The sequence below is a fragment of the Muscardinus avellanarius genome, assembly GCF_963383645.1.
Source record: "Muscardinus avellanarius genome assembly, chromosome: 16".
In the NCBI taxonomy this organism is placed as follows: domain Eukaryota; kingdom Metazoa; phylum Chordata; class Mammalia; order Rodentia; family Gliridae; genus Muscardinus; species Muscardinus avellanarius.
Window position 1 is genome coordinate 72408261 of NC_137802.1, and position 16032 is coordinate 72424292.

A 16032-nucleotide genomic window follows, 5' to 3' on the forward strand; every position below is an offset into this window, starting at 1 on the left:
AATCCCCGCCCTTGGGAGGCTGAGACAGGAGGATTGCACAGGTTCGAAGCCAGCCTCAGCTACTTAGTGAGGCTCTCAACAACTTAGTGAGACCCAGTTCCTAATAAAATATTAAAAAAAATAGGTCTGAGAGTGTAGCCCAGAGGTAGAAAGTCCCTGAGTTCCATCCCCAGTACCACCAAGATAAAATAAAATATGGCTGGGGTGTAGCTCAGAGGTAGAACACCCCTGGGTGCACTCCCTAGCACCAAAGGAAAGAAAACTCCCTCGACATTCTGGGGGTAAACCTCAGCAACCTTTGCCTGCTGCCACCCTCCCACAGGAGGCACGTGCCACCATCCTTACAGAGCATGGCTTTGTGGGTCAAAGGGTGCCATCAATCCCACTGGCACCCAGACTGGCACCTGGGCCCTGGGGCTGCATGGTTCGGGGAAGTTGGTCCAGCCATTCCGGTAAGCTCCCGGGGCAGCAGGGCCCACCCTCTCGGCTGTGTTGAACTTCCGGTCATGGATTGGCAGAGGAGAAACCTATTTGCTGCACCTGGCTCATCTTGGGACTCACGGGGAGGGGCTGTGGCCCAGAGAAGCCCCCGTGGCCAGGAGAGCAGAAGTCAGCTGTGCTGAGAGTGAGAGAGATACTGTGTAGGGTGCCGGCCCCGCGCGGGCACCCGGGCCAGTTACCACGGGGAAGGAACCTTGGAGTCGTGCCGTGACAAAACCTGGCTGGGGGACGCTGAGCCAGAGGCTGCCGGGCGGCGGCTCTCCTCCTCCAACTGCCCAACTGTCACTCCGATGATCACCCGCTCCCTGGAAAACCCCCAAGCCTGTGCCTCTGAGCAGGCCATCTGCTTTCATGCCCCTTGATGGCACAAACGCCCCAGTTTCCCCCAAAGAGCCAAGGAAGTCGGCCTGGGAAGAAGAAAAACTAGATTTGGAAATGAACCAGGGTCTGGACCAAGGAAGATCTTAAACGTAGGTACGAAGGGTGCAGACCTAGCCAGGAAGCCAGCACCTGCTCCCGGCAGGGCTAGCTCCCCGGACTCCCACCTTGCAGCCAGAAACACTGAGACCAAGACTCTGGCTATCTTTGTTGAAGTCGTGCACCACAAAACCAAACTCAGATAACAATACCCCCAAAGAGCACCGCCTCTCGTTTAGAGAAAGCATTTAAGATACAGAAAACAAAAGGCCGCCCAAGGAAAACTGAAGTGTGCTCTTTCCCACCTCCAGAGTGCCAGAGTGCAAAGGAGCCCGTAACAAACCCAAGTGTGAAAGGTTGCCCTACGGGAGGGCCGGTCCAGGAGCCCGAGGAAACAATACCACCACCCAGATGCCTTGACTTTAAGCTCCTGTAACAGACTCACCACCGCCCAGGGCTGAGCAACAAGAGCCACGCTGTCCCTATCGGAAAATGGAGTTAGGTTACTTCAAGCAGAAAGTGAACCCTGTCTTCACGGGGCCGGTCCCTCTCCCTCTCGTGCTCTGAGGATGATAAGTGAGTCCCCAGGACTGAGGGAAACACACTCCACCCAGCTCTCACCAGATAGCTCATAAAAGCAGATATCTTACAGATGCAAGACCCCCCCAAGGATGGAGAGGACTTAAAGAAAAAGTCAACAGGATTAATAACAGCACCCCTAAGTGAGTGGAGAAAGATTCCTGGCACCATTTCTCCGTATTTTGGGAAAGACCCCAAACACAAGCTGTCCTTCCCGCACCTCGGCCTCATCAGCTCCACTGATTAGATACACACGATACCAACATGACGCACATCAAAACCTTCCACCTCTGCAGCGGTAGACCTTCGCATCCAAGGCCCTCCTCCCCTACGCTTTAATACCGTATGAACCCAAGTAGCTAATCTTACCAGAGCAGAATCAGGCCTGCGAACAAAAACCTGGGTGCTAGGGAGAAAGAAGGTGAAATTGTATAGACTTGTGTTATCAGACACCTGGTCAGTCCTGGTCCTCAGAACCACCTGCAGGGCCCCAGCGCCCAGCCAAGTGATAAAGACTAAACTGGTTGAAATACTGGATTCCACATCTGTCTAAGATCATCTTTCCACTTGATGCGCCATCCACACGAGAAATCAAGGAAACAAAACCTCAAGCCATGTGCAGTGGTGCGTGCCTGTAATCCCAGTGCTTGGAAGGCCGAGACAGGAGGATCGTAGGGTTCAAGGCCAGTGCATCTAATTTAAAGAGGAGACCATGTTTCTATTTAAAAAAAAAAATGAAAAGGGATGGGAGTGTAACTTGGAGGCAGAATGCCCCTGGGTTCAATCACCAGTACCAAAAAGAGGAAGGAAGGAAGGAAGGAAGGAAGGAAGGAAGGAAGGGAGGAAGGAAGGAAGGAAGGAGTTTGTTTCTTGTTCGTTATGGGCTTACTTACTGACTTAGCATGGCACCAGGCTTCTGATGCAGCCAGCCATGAATGAACTTTGAAGTTTATACTACATGGGACTCCTCGTCTTGACAATCCTTTCTTTGAGAAAGCTTTCACAGTTCTTAAAAGTGTTTAATATTCACTATCAATTTTAATGTTAATGTTTCCAACGAGGATTTTCTAAAATTAAGATTTCTTAAGGCTCCCTAAGGGGTTGGTGACAGATCCGGGATGGCCAGCGTCCCCAGTACGCGCCATCACTTGGGCTCCCGGGGTCCCCTTCTTTCCAGCTAAAATAATAGGCTGCTTGCTGGGCCCAAAGCAGGGGGCCCTGGGATCACACCACAGGGGCCACCCTGTCCAGCTGCCGCCAAGAGCAAACTCTGGGAGGAGGGCCGGAGCAACTTTCACTCTCTCCTTCCGGTTCCTTTTCTATTTCTGAACCAAATCTGAACTAGACAGTGGCCAACATCTGCCACGATTCCCGGGTGTGGGAATACCAGGATTTCAGAGTCACGCCAGAAGGCGGGGCTCCTCGGGGTATTTTTAGCAATCTTAAACTGCCTTTTATTTTCCCTTCTTGTCCTTTTCCTTTCTTTAGGATTTTTTCTTATTAAGGAAAGAACAGCCAGCGCCCGGACACGTGGCTCTCGGCCGGGCCCGCGGCCCGCCCGCCCCGGGGGTCCGAGCCGTGGGCGCTGGGGGCTGAGCCGCCCGGCTCCCCCGCCGTCCGCGAGCTCCGGCTGCGCCGCCAGACAAAGGCCGAGCTCCGCCCGGACCGGGCGCCATCCCCGCCGGCCCGCTCCCGCCGGGCGCCGCCGGGGAGTCGCGCGACCCCGCCATCCGACCCCCCCCCCGGCCCCGCCCGGCCCCGCTACCCACCGGGTCCCGCCGCCGCCGCCCGTGCGCGCCCGCTCCGGAGCCGCCACGGTCGCCGCCGCCGACAGTGAGGCGCGGCGGGGCGGGGACAGGAGGCGAGGCCCGCCCCGGCCCGCCCCGCCCCCCACGCACCCCTCCCCTCCTGATGGCGGAGGAGGGAGCAGCGCCCAGGAGGCCCTGGGGACCCCCGCGGGGTCCTGCGGGACCCGAGCCCCCCGCCCGCCCGCCGTCCCCAGGTCCCGGCGCCGCGGGGACCGGCGGGGTGCAGCGGACACTTGTCTCCCGGGGGGGGGGGGGCGCCGGGGCGAGCGGAGGACCGCGCGGCCCGCAGGCTGGTCCTCGGATGCGCGGAGCTGGCGCCGCCCCGCGGAGGCCTCCGCGCGCCCCGCCGGATGTTGACCGCGTCGCCTAGCAACGAGAGATGGCGGAGCCCGGCGACCGGGCGGGCGGGTAAGCGGGCTGCGGCCACCGCGGGTCCCGGAGCCTCCAGGCCAAGCCCATCGACGCTGGCCGCGCCCCGCGAGGCCCCCTTCACCTGGTGCCCCCTTCCTCCGGCCGCTGACCTGCCCCCCCCCACCCCTGGCCCGCGGACCCCCGGCATCCCTCGCCAGCCCAAGCCCGGCCTCTCACCTCCTGCCCTGGCCCCCTCCTACCTCCCTCTTCCCCTATGCCAAGCCCCGGCCTCCCTCCAGGACCCGCGCGCGCGCGCCCTCGGTAACCATGACAACCGCCCGGCTTGGCGGTCCAGCTGCGGCTCCCGGCTCCCGGAGCGGGTCTGCGCGGCCCGAAGGTGGCCGGGGGCACGCCCTGCGACCAAGGGTCCAGCCAGCGGCCTGGGGTGGGGGCAGGCGGCCCCCGTGGGCGCTGACCCTGCCCAGCGCCTTTACCAGCCACCTGGAACGGGGGTCGGTAAAGATGAGCCCCCAGCGCTCTGCTCTGACATGCTGTGGTATCCAGAATTTGGCCTTAGATACTTCTGTATTGTTTCATACTTAAAAAAAATAAAACAGGTAGGTCTATACCTGCTGGCCTCGAAAGACTTCCAGGTGAAGTCAACGAGATGACCCAATGTAAAACAACCGACATAGTGTGGTCTCTAATGGGGGTAACGTGGACGGAAAAATCTGAAATAGTGCAGGTACGCCCTAAATTAGTTACCAGTGCCAGGGGTTATCTTGGGAAGGCGGAGGAATATCACAGGAGTTTCCATTGATCTATATTGGTTTGGTTAAAATAAATTCAGGCTGGGAATGGTGGCACACACCTGTAATCCCAGTACTTGGGAGGCTGAGACAGGAAGATCACAGGTTTGAGGCCAACCTGGGAAATACAGTGAGGCTCGCATCAACTTAGCGAGACCCTGTTTCCAAAGAAAAATTAAAATAGGGCTGGAGGTGTAGCTCAGAGGTTGAATGCCCCTGGGTTCCATCCCCAGCACCACAATAACTAACTAAATAAATAACTTGTATTTTCAATGACCCAAGATATTTTGAGTGTAAATCATAACATTCTTGTACCATGGAGCAGCTAACAGTCTTGGAGCTTTGATCTTTCTGATGTGATGCAATCTTTTCTGGTTCTGGTGTGTATTTCTTCTTCTCCTCCTCCTCCTTCTTTTCCTCCTCTTTCTTTTTCTTTTCCTTTTCCCTTTTTTATTTTTATTTTTTATTTTTTATTTTTGGCAGTACTGGGGATAAAACCCCAGGGAAATTCCACCTCTGAGGTACACCCCCACCCCTATTTTTTTAAATTCTTTTTTGTGTGTGTGGTACTGGGCGTGGAACCCAGGGGCTTTTCTACCTCCAGGCTATACTCCCAGACATACTTTTTAATAATTTATTTGGAAACAGGGTCTCACTGAGTTGCTGAGAGCCTCACTCAGTAGCTGAGGCTGGCTTCGAACCTGTGCGACCCTCCTGTCTCCTGAGGCCTGGGATTACAAGGGTGCACCGCCACCCCCAGCTTATTTTTTATTTTGACACAGGGTCTCACTGAGTTGCAAAAGGCCTAATTCAGCAGCTGAGGCTGTCCTTGAATTGCGATCCTCCTGTCTCAGCCTCCCGAATGCTGGGATAACAAGCGTGCGCCTCCGCGCCCGGCTTTGGCGCTCATTTGCTGTGTATTCTTGTTCTCCGCTTCATTCCAGACCTCGTGCAGTTGAGGTGACTTATCCAGGGTGATCCCATCAGAATGTCCCTTCAATGTGTCGATAGTTGTGGTTTTTTTGTTTTTTTTTTTTTTGGGGGGGGTACTGGGGTTCCTGGAAGCCCTTCTACATCCGGGCTACACTCCCAGACCTATTTTTACATTTTTTTATTTGGAAACAGGGTCTCCTAAGCCAGACCTATTTTTACATTTTTTTATTTGGAAACAGGGTCTCCTAAGCCAGCGCGCGCGGCGGGCTTCGAACCTGCGCGATCCTCCTGTCTCCGCCTCCCAAGCGCGGGGATTACAAGCGTGCGCCACCACGCCCGGCGCGATAGTTGTGTTTTTATTCATTCTCAGAGTTGTGGCCCTCGGGCCACCTAACAAGCCTGGTCTGGCGATGGATAAAGTCCTGGCCAGCAGCCTAGTAAATAGATATGCAGACTTCGGGAGATGATATGTGCTAAGTGTTCAACTGTTTCTGAAACCAGGTCTCCCCAGGAAAGCAAACCGGGTGTGGAAGGAGAGAAGGAACCAGAAGACCACGCGGTAAACCCTCCTCTGGGGACAATAGTCGGGGCCCGAGGTTCCTAGAAGGTGAAGGACTTGGGACTCGCTCCAGTCCTTTCTCCTGGCACGGGGACAGGCTTGACTCGGTGCAGATAAACTAATCTTCTTCCTACCTCATTTTAAAGCATCTGCAATTAAGAATGCCAAAGATATCCAACTCCTGAATTGCCCTGAGTTTCCCAGAATTCATTCCCTATAATGAAGTATGCGATCTGATTATAAAAAAACAAAGCAGATAAAGCTTGCCACAGAACCTCTGAGCAGGTGCACATCGGGGCAGTCGCCTGGCTAAGACAACGCCCCCCCATCCTTCATGTGTTATGTCCTGTCCCCCCGACACCCTGTTCCAGGCATCGCCACTGGAGAGGGGCAGTGACCAGAGAAGCACAGAGGCTGCGGGTGCCTCGGATGAGGAGCAGATCCCCGCAGGAGGCGAAGAGGAAGTACTGAGGGATGGAGAAGCCCGGCCTGATAGAGAGGATTCTGCCTCCCAAGAAAGAGAATCCCCGGAGGGAGTGGAGATGGAGGGGGAATGGGACTCTGATGCGGAAATCACATCCCCCCGGGGCCAAGTCAGCTTTGCAGCGCTGATGGACTCAGACGTGGGGCCTGGAGCCCAGCCACCAGAACCGCCAGAACCCGGAGCGGCGGTCTCCGCAGAGGAACCCCAGCAGGGCCCAGAGCCTCCCCAAACAGCAAGCCGCAGCAGCCTGGTGAGTGGGCCCGCCTTCTGATTGGTGCAAGGGCCCTCCAGGTCGTAGGGCTCACCCGAACCTGCAGCCCCTGTTGGAAAGCTCAGGTCTGAGAATTTCCTGCCCCGTGCTGAGCGAGCTCGCGCGGCTCAGCAGGGTGGCCCCGGGCCACACGGGCTCTCGTGTGGATGCCACTGTCTCTACCGGCCACTGTCACGTGAGACTGCGGTGCACCAGTAAAAGCGTTAATAAAGAGAGCACTTGAAATACGGCTAGCAAGGAGATGAATTTTAATATTTTATATACTTTCATTGGTGCAATACAGTCTCCCAGCATAATGCCAAGTGATCGCGGCGTACGTGCGCCTTGCACTCGGCGGGCTTCCCCGGACCCCTCCCCACGCTCCCCCTCCCCCACACGGGGGACTGAGATTGACACGGGTATAATTTTTGTGTGTGTGTGAGTCTGGGGATGGAACCACCTCCAAACTACACCCTCAGCCCTGTTTTTTATTCTTTATTTTGAAACAGGGCCTCACTAAGCTGCTAAGGGTAGCCATGAACCTGCGTTCCTCCTGTCTCCGCCTCCCAAGTACGGGGATTACACATGCACACTACCGTGCCCCAAAATCTTTTTAATTTAAATTATTTTACTTTTTTTGGTACTGGGGATTGAACCCAGCAACACTCTACCTCTGAGCTACATACACCTCTGCCCTCCCCCTTTTTTTGTGTGGTACTGGGGATGGAATTCAGGGGCATTCGACCTCCAAGCTACACCCCCTGCCCTATTTTTTATTCTTTATTTTGAAACCGGGTCTCACTGAGTTGCAAAGGGCCTCACTAAGTAGCTGAGGCTGTCTGCGAACCGCGATCCTCCGGTCTCAGCCTTCCAAATGCTGGGATTACAAGCGTGCACCACCATGCCTGGCCCAGCCTTATTTATTTATTTATTTATTTATTTATTTATTTATTTTTGTGAGTCTGGGGATGGAAGCCAGGGGCATTCAACCTCCGAGCTACACCCCCTGCCCTATTTTTTTTTTTATTCTTTATTTTGAAATAGGGTCTCACTGAGTTACGGAGGGCCTCACTAAGTAGCTGAGGCTAGCTTTGAACCTGCGCTATCCTCTTGTCTCAGCCTCCCAAATGCTGAGGTTACACCACCATGCCCAGCTTTTAAAAAATAACAAACCGTGTTTATAGCCAGGTATAGTGATGTCTGTGCTTGTCACTAAGTGCTCCCGAGGCTGAGGCAGGGGGATCTCTCTCTTCCCCTCCCCTCCTCCCTCTCTCTTCCTCTTTCCCCTTTTGTCTTCTTTTTCTTTCTTTCTTTTCTTTTCTTTTTTTGGTAGTGGTGATTGATTGAACCCAGGGCCATTTTACCTCTGAGCCATACCCCAGCCTTACTTTATTTTTATTTTGAAACAGGGTCTCACTAAGTGGCTGAGAGCCTCGCTAAATTGCTGAAGCTGTGAAGCTGGTTTGCTAATTCCTAATGTGATGATACGCACCTGTAATCCCAGTACTTGAGAGGCTGAGACTGGAGGACCCTAGGTTAGAGGCCAGTCTCAGCAATTTAAGAAGGCCTTCAGCAACTTAGTAAGACCCTGTTTCAAAATAATTAATAAAAACAGGGCCAGGGAAACTGGGCGTGGTGGCACAGGCTTGTAATCCCAGTTCTCGGGAGGCTGAGACAGGAGGATCGTAGGTTCAGGGACAGCCTCAGCTACTGAGTGAGGCCCTCAGCCACTTAGTGAGACCTGTTTCAAAATAAAGAATAAAAATATAGGGCTAGGGGTATAGCTTGTATGTAGAATGTCCCCAGGGTCGATCCCCAGTACTACAAAAAAATAAAAATAGGCCAGGCGTGGTGGCGCACGCTTGTCATCCCTGCGCTTGGGAGGCGGAGACAGCAGGATCGCGCAGGTTCGAAGCCAGCCGCGCTGGCTTAAGAGACCCTGTTTCCAAATTTAAAAAAATAAAAATAGGTCCGGGAGTGTAGCCCGGAGGTGGAAGGGCTTCCAGGAACCCCAGTACCACCAAAAAATAAATAAATAAATAAAAATAAGGGCTGGGGGTATAGCTCAGACGTAGAATGCCCCTGGGCTCAATTTCCAGTACCAAAAAAAGGGAGCCCCATGAGAACTGCCTAGGGTGAGCCCCCTAGGGACCCAAGCACCCCCGCTAGGCCCCACCTCTTAAGTGGCCTCACCAGAGCCGCGTCCCAGGGCCCGTACTCCCACTCGTCTTTGGGGAGACACACTGCGCGACGGCCTGCCCTCATCGGCCCTCCTTGACCAGCGCTGGCTCTTCTCGCCATAGACAAAACTCGAAAAGGACACCCAGAAGGTCTTCCCTATGGGGACGCGGCACCACCTCAGACTGAGCCGCGGAAGCAGCCTGGCGTCTCTGGGCCAGGACGAGCTCGCCTTGAGCATCGAGGAGCCCTCTGTGCAAGAGCCAGGTACCCAGCACCCACTCCCGGAGCCCGCGCTCAGCACCTGTCACCGTGTTCCCTGCGGTCATATGAGTAAAGATGGGCGTGGAGGCCATGCCTGTGATCCCAGCACTCCAGAAGCTGAGACAGGGGGATCGCAGGTTTGAGGCCAGCCTCCACAAATTAGGGAGACTCTCAGAAACTTAGCAAGACCCTATTTAAAAGTTTATTAAAATTTTAATTTGTAAATAATTAGCCGGGCGTGGTGGCGCACGCTTGTAATCCCCACGCTTGGGAGGCGGAGACAGGAGGATCTCACAGGTTCGAAGCCAGCCGCGCCGGCTTAAGAGGCCCTGTTTCCAAATAAAAACTATAAAAAAAAAATAGGTCTGGGAGTATAGACCAGAGGTAGAAGGGTTTCCAGGAACCCCAGTACCACCAAAAAAAAAAAAAAAAAAAATTAAAAATGCTGGTCCTGGTGGCATACGCTTGTAATCCCAGCATTTGGGAGTTTGAGACAGGAGGATCAGGGTTCACAGACAGCCTCAGCTACTTAGCGAGGCCCTTTGCAACTCAGTGAGACCTTGTTTCAAAATAAAGAATCAAAAATAGGGCTGGGGGTGTAGGTCGGAGGTAGAAAGCCCCTGGGCTCCATCCCCAGTGCCACAAAAATAAATAAAGGAATAATAAATAAATAAATAACAAGTGAAGCCGGGTGTGGTGGCACACACTTGTGATCCCAGTACTCAGAAAGCTGAGACAGGAGGATCGCAGGTTTGACGGTGAGGCCCTCTGCAATTTAGTGAGACTTTGTTTCAAAATGAAAAATAAAATAGGAGTGGGAGTATACTCAGAGGTAGAATACGCCTGGGTTCATCCCTAGAACCACATACACACACAGGCACACACACACTATATATATATATATATATATATATATATATATATATATATATATGTTTGTTTGTATGTGTGTGTGTATCTATATGTCAGCAGATCCGGGTGGCACTTACAGAATTTTTCTGCCTTTGATCTCACTAACTCAACCAGCTAAGAACCCTCCTCCGCTGTACAGACAGTGCCAGAGTCGCTCAGTAACTTAGCCAGTGGCAAAGCAGGGTCTTTTTTATTTAATTTTTTTTTTTTTTTGGTGGTACTGGGGGTGGAACCCAGGGGCTTTTCTACCTCCAGGCTATACTCCCAGACCTATTTTATACTTTATTTGCTTATTATTTTTTTTAAAAGGGGTCTTTTTTTTTTTTTTTTTTTGTCTTTTTGGACTAGGGATCGAACCCAGGGCGGTGCACTTGCCAGGCGAGCGCTTTGCCACTGAGCTACATCCCAGCCCTATACTTTATTTGGAAACAGGGCCTCACTAAGTTGCTGAGAGCCTCACTCAGTAGCTGAGGCTGGCTTCGAACCTGTGCGATCCTCCTGTCTCAGCCTCCTAAGCGCGGGGATTACAAGCGTGCGCCACCATGCCCGGCTCAAAGCAGGGTCTTAATGCAGAGCCAGGAGGCCCCAACCCCGGGCCCCTGTGACAGCACCTTCACACGTGCATGTGCGCTGGCGTGAAAGGCCTGTGCTCCCTGCATTGTGAACACAGGAACACACAGATCAGATGTGAACACATGAACTATCCAGCCCTTAAAACCTCACGCTGTTCATCAGTGACATGAGGACAGCACGTGTCTGACCCAGCACATAACGGAGCCGGGGTCCCCACCCCACGTGGATAGAAACGCCATAATTAAGCCGGGCGTGGTGGCGCACGCTTGTGATCCCGGTACCTGGGAGGCTGAGACAGGAGGATCGTAGGTTTGTGGCCAGCCTCAGATACTTAGTGAGACCATGTTTCAAACTAAAGAATAAAAAAATAAGGCTGGGCGTATAGATCACTGGTAGAATGCCCCTGGGTTCCACCCTCAGTACTCTAAAGAGAAAAGAAAAGCTGTAACTAGGGCCTTCTTTAATTATTTTACTTTTTTAAAAAATCTTACCAGCTGTATCTCACTAAAAGAGCACCCAAATTTACTCCATTAGCAACCACTCTTTATTTATTTTTTATATTTATTTATTTATTTATTTATTTTGGTGGTACTGGAGTTCCTGGAAACCCTTCTACCTCCGGGCTACACTCCCAGACCTATTTTTATATTTTTATTTGGAAACAGGGTCTCTTAAGCCAGCGTGGCTGGCTTCGAACCTGCACGATCCTCCTGTCCCCGCCTCCCAAGCGCGGGGATGACAAGCGTGCCCACCACGCCCGGCTCTGACTCTCTCTTTATTACTGTCTACAAAATAAAGTGAGCTCTCAGCCAGGCTCAGTGGTTCACACCTGTGATCTCAGTTCTTGGGAAGCTGAGACAGGAAGATTGCAGGTCCATGGCTAACACCAGCAAGTTAGGCCCTGTTTCAAAAGAAAAATAAAAAAGGGCTGGGAGTGTAGCTCAGAGGGAGAATGCCCCTGGCTTCAATCTCCAGTACTATAAAATATAAAGTACCTCTCTTCTACCTTTAAAATGTGATGGGGGGGGGGGGTTAGTGGGCATTGAACCCAGGAGCATTCTCTCTGAGCTACACTCCCAGCCCTATTTTATTTTTTATTTGGACACAGAATCTCGCTCAGTTTAGTAGGGCCTCGCTAAGTAGCTGCGGCTGGCTTCAAACCTACAATCCTCCTGTCTCAGCCTCCCAAGCAAAGGGATTACAAGCGTGTGCCGACACGCCCAGCTTCAAGTGTGATTGATTCTGTGGACCGTGGAGCGGTCAGTGGGAGCGGCCGTCAGTGGCTTCGGGCCCTGGGAATCTGGACGGCTTTCTCTTTCCTTGGGGCCTGCAAGGGCGAGGCCGGCTTCGCCGAGTCTTCCCCACGGTTCGAGCCTCAAGCGCTCTGTGAACTTCTGGGATGCTTGTCCCTTCCCCAGAGGCCCCCCAGGAGCAGCCCGAGGCCCACTCTCGGGAGGCCGCCCAGCCGGCGTTCCTCGACCGGATCCAGCAGATGAGCACGGAGGAAGGAGCCCTGGCGGACAGGGTGGAGTCGGAGGGGAGCGACGAGGCCGAGGACGAGCCGTCCCAGCTGGTGGTTTTGGACCCAAACCACGTAAGGAACCATGCCTGGGTCGCGCCGTCATCCTCCCCGCGTGAAGGAGTCCGGGGTGTGTCCCCGGTGCCGTGCGTGCTGGTCTGCGCTCTGGGCCTCCCGATCGATGGCAGCCTTCTTAGGGGCTCTCATACCAATGCGTGCTTCTCCTGACCTCAGCCCCGCTGACCCGGGAGGTCCGAGCGTCCTCTGCGGGGAGCACAACCTGGGCCTTACAGGATGACCTCCAGCATCGCCGGCCCGCCCACGGGCTAGAGCATCCTCGCCCACCTATGACACCCAAGTGCCCCCAGCTGTGCAGCAGGTTGCAGGTGGGGTGGGGCCAAATCGCCCCACCGAGAGCCACTGCCATGGGTGCACCAGCCCGACTGTACTTCCGTGTCCCGTCCCCCCACCCCCAGCAAATGGCACAGGCTAATTTTTTTTATTTTTCCGGTAGTGGGGATGGGACCCAGGGACATTGTACCTCCAAGCTACACTCCCCAGCCCTACTTCTGAGTCTTTTTAATTTTGAAACAGGGTCTCACTGAGTTGCAAAGGGCCTAAGTAGCTGAGGCTGTCCGCACACCGCGATCCTCTTGTCTCAGCCTCCCAAATGCTGGGATTACAAGCGTGCGCCGCCACGTCCAGCGAGCTCACCATCTTTTTGCCAGAAAGGGCACTCAGTTCTGCAGTGACCTGGCGAGGCCGTGAGGAGCCTCAAACTTGTGGCTTCCAGAGTAAGAGTCCCGGGAGCCCCCAGTGTGGACTTCATCTCTGTCCCGTCACCGCAGGCAGCAGGCACCTGACAGCCCCGCAGGACACAGTGGTCACTGCTTCCGGTTTTCCATTCTTTCAGCCCCTGATGGTCAGGTTCCAGGCCGCCCTGAAAAGCTACCTCAGCCGGCAGATAGACAAGCTGAAGCTGGAACTCCAAGAGCTGGTGCGTGCAGGTCCAGCCCCACCCCGCCAGCTGGGCACCGGCCTCCGTGACGCTCGCGCTCTCTTCCTGGTTAGGACGTGGCCTACAAGCAGAGCCAAGCGCAGCGGCAGGAGCTGGGTGTGAATCTGTACGGGGTGCAGCAGCACCTGGCCCGCCTGCAGATGCAGCTGGAGAAGGGCCACGACCGCCACTCCGTCGCCGCCTGCCAGCGGCGGCAGGTGGAGGAGGAGCTGCAGGACGTGCGGGCGCTCTACGACAAGACCTGCGCCACCGCCGGCGAGGAGCGCAAGAAGCGTAAGGCGCCCCGCACGCGGGGCCGTCGCGTCCCACGCCCCTCCCTTCCCATCGTAGGGCCCCAGCGTCCCAAAGGAGTCCTTGCCTCTTCCAGAAAGAAAAGCCCATCGGTAGCTTGCTTTATTTATTTATTTATTTATTTATTTATTTATTTACTTACTTACTTATTTATTTATTTTTGGTACCAAGGATTGAACTCAGGGGCATTCTACCTCCAAGCTACACACCCCAGCCCTTTTTCTTTTTGGTTTGCAAACGGGGTCTCACTAGGCTGCTCAGAGTCTCACTGCGTTTCTGAGGCTGGTCTTGAACCTGTGACCCTCCAGCCTCAGCCTCCCAACTGCTGACGTTACAAGCATGAGCCACTGCGCCCCACTAGGCCCAGCGGTATCTCAAAGGGCGGCTAACTGGGCAAAGCAGAAAAGACAGGTCCTGAGGAGAGTACAAGGCTTGATGCTGAGCTTCAGAAGTGGGGAGATGGGTGGAGGGGCCCCAGCGCTACAAAGGTCCGTCCAGAGGGCCGCAAAACGGAGTGGGCAGGTTTAAATCAGTGAGACGGTGTCGGGGAGCCCTCAAAGAGCATCAAGGCCGTATCAGGAGAAAGCCCACGGCTGGATCGCAGCCCAGGCGTGTGGACGGCAGCTTGATGGACATGAGGTGAGACAGGAGGGCTGGGAGACCTCACGTGCAACACTTTTGCCGCAGCGCTGTCGATCTTGGTGGGACCAGAAATCCCCAGCTTTCATTGTCAACTCTGCTACCAGTACAGTAGGGAAATAACCTAAAAGGATCGGGAAGAACGCAGAATCATGTGCGCAGCTATCCGACCTAGGAAGAAACATGTTGAGCCCTGAGCAGTGCAGGCAGGGCCTCCAGGCCTCTCGGAGGCCAGCTGCTCTCTATTGCATGCCGCGGTCACACTGCTGGGGTCACAGAGCTGGAGGCTGGGAGTCCAAGATGCAGAGGTGGCATTTCTTGAGTGCAGAAAGGCGAAGAGAAGGCAGAGAGAGCTAGAGAGGGGAATCTGGCAGCTCCAGGCCCTTCACATGGCAAGAACCCATCCCCAAGGGGCATGACTGCAGGTGCCACCTGTCAGCACTGCTGGCTTGGGGAAGGAGTGTCCAGCACATACTTTTGGGGGCACATTCAAACCATTGCCTGAGGACCTCTCCCCAGTTCCCTACAAGTAAACTGAAACTGTAAAACAGGAATAGCCTGTCATCCACACGGAAGCTGAAGAGCCGCACTCCCTGCATGTAACAGAATGTGGACGACACTGAAGAAGGGCAGCACCCCAGCCCCGGCCCCCCAACACCTGCGGCAAGGCCGGCAGTGTGGAGCCGGAGCAGCACGCGGGGCTTGCGGGAGGTGGGGACTTCTGGAAAGATCAGACATCTTCGTGGACCTCACGTGATTTGGACAGGGCAGGAGCAGTGCTTACGGAGACCTACGGGAGAGGATACCCGGGCCGTTCAGCACTGCACCTGCAGACCTCGGAAGTGAAGGACAAAGGGGTCCACGAGAGTTTCTGGGCCCGGCTAGAACTGCTCAGGTGAAACCCACAGATTCCATAGTTTCAGTCACATTCTTATAAACAAGGCCCAGAACAAAACATTCTGTTCAAGACACTACAAGGGGACGAATAAGTCAAATGAAGGAGGAAGAAGAAACAAAGACAAAAAGCAATAGCTGGTGAATTTAAAAAAATGAATCAGCTTGATAAGTCAGACTAGTCATTTGTTGAAATGGCGATCCTCGTTCATGTTGGACAAAGAGCGGACGGGGAACGAGTCACAGTGTTAGAAGGACACGAACCAGAGGGGTTGTCACCTTGGTAATCGCGAAGCGGCCAGACACCATGCCAGCAGCAGCGTCCAGGACATTTAACACGCTACCCAAAGTACCGGTATTGGTGGGGCCTGATGGCGCACACCTGCCAGCCCAGTATGTGCAAGACTGAGGCAGGAAGGTTGCAGGTTCACACCCGGCCTCCACAATTTCATGAGACTCTCAGCAACCTAGTGAGACCCTGTTTCGAAATAAAAAATTAAAAAGGCTAGGGGATGTAGCTCAGAGGTAGAATGCCCCCTGGGTTCAATCCTCAGTAGCGAAAGAGGTCAAAAAGGAGGACGAGGAGGAGGAGCAGGAGGAAGAGGGGGAGGAAGAGGGGGAAAGCGCAAGTATTGGGGCCAGACATGTCGCTTGGTGGGAGAGCTCTTGCCTGGCATTTGTGAGACCCTGGGGTTCATTCCTGGGGAAAAGAAAGAAGAAAAAGGAAGAAGAGGAGGCAGATGGAGGAGAAGAGGAGGAGACAACCAGTGTGCTGTGCCCTTCCTTCGAGGGGAGCTCCCCAAGGGGGAGAAGAGAAGACAGACAAATGCCATGCGGGTCCAAGAAGCTCAACAAACCCCAAGCATAAGAAACCTGCACCAGGTGCACCAGAATCAAATTCACCAAGCCAGTGAGAAAGAAACAGCGCAGACACAGAAGAGAGCCAGGCCCCACGCTGGGCGAGCTGGCACACACTGTAATCCCAGCATGCGGGAGGCTGAGACAGGAGGATCACAGTTCGCAGACAGCCTCAGCTACTTACGGAGGCCCTCC

The 16032-nt window shown here is 54.3% G+C and overlaps 1 protein-coding gene across 1 annotated transcript in view; it reads left to right on the plus strand.

Annotated features, from left to right (window-relative positions):
• Nucleotides 1-1761: 1761 nt before the first annotated feature.
• Nucleotides 1762-16032, plus strand: part of CCDC40 (coiled-coil domain 40 molecular ruler complex subunit) — a gene marked incomplete at both ends in the record, with an annotated part of 45390 nt that continues 31119 nt past the window's right edge. The window contains 11 exons of the mRNA XM_080714153.1: nucleotides 1762-1795; nucleotides 3003-3330; nucleotides 3418-4172; nucleotides 4310-4401; nucleotides 6329-6421; nucleotides 6579-6691; nucleotides 6740-6887; nucleotides 8995-9136; nucleotides 12037-12212; nucleotides 13051-13134; nucleotides 13209-13428. Coding sequence (XP_080570279.1) covers nucleotides 1762-1795; nucleotides 3003-3330; nucleotides 3418-4172; nucleotides 4310-4401; nucleotides 6329-6421; nucleotides 6579-6691; nucleotides 6740-6887; nucleotides 8995-9136; nucleotides 12037-12212; nucleotides 13051-13134; nucleotides 13209-13428 — 2185 coding nt within the window. The remainder of the gene's footprint in view (nucleotides 1796-3002; nucleotides 3331-3417; nucleotides 4173-4309; nucleotides 4402-6328; nucleotides 6422-6578; nucleotides 6692-6739; nucleotides 6888-8994; nucleotides 9137-12036; nucleotides 12213-13050; nucleotides 13135-13208; nucleotides 13429-16032) is intronic.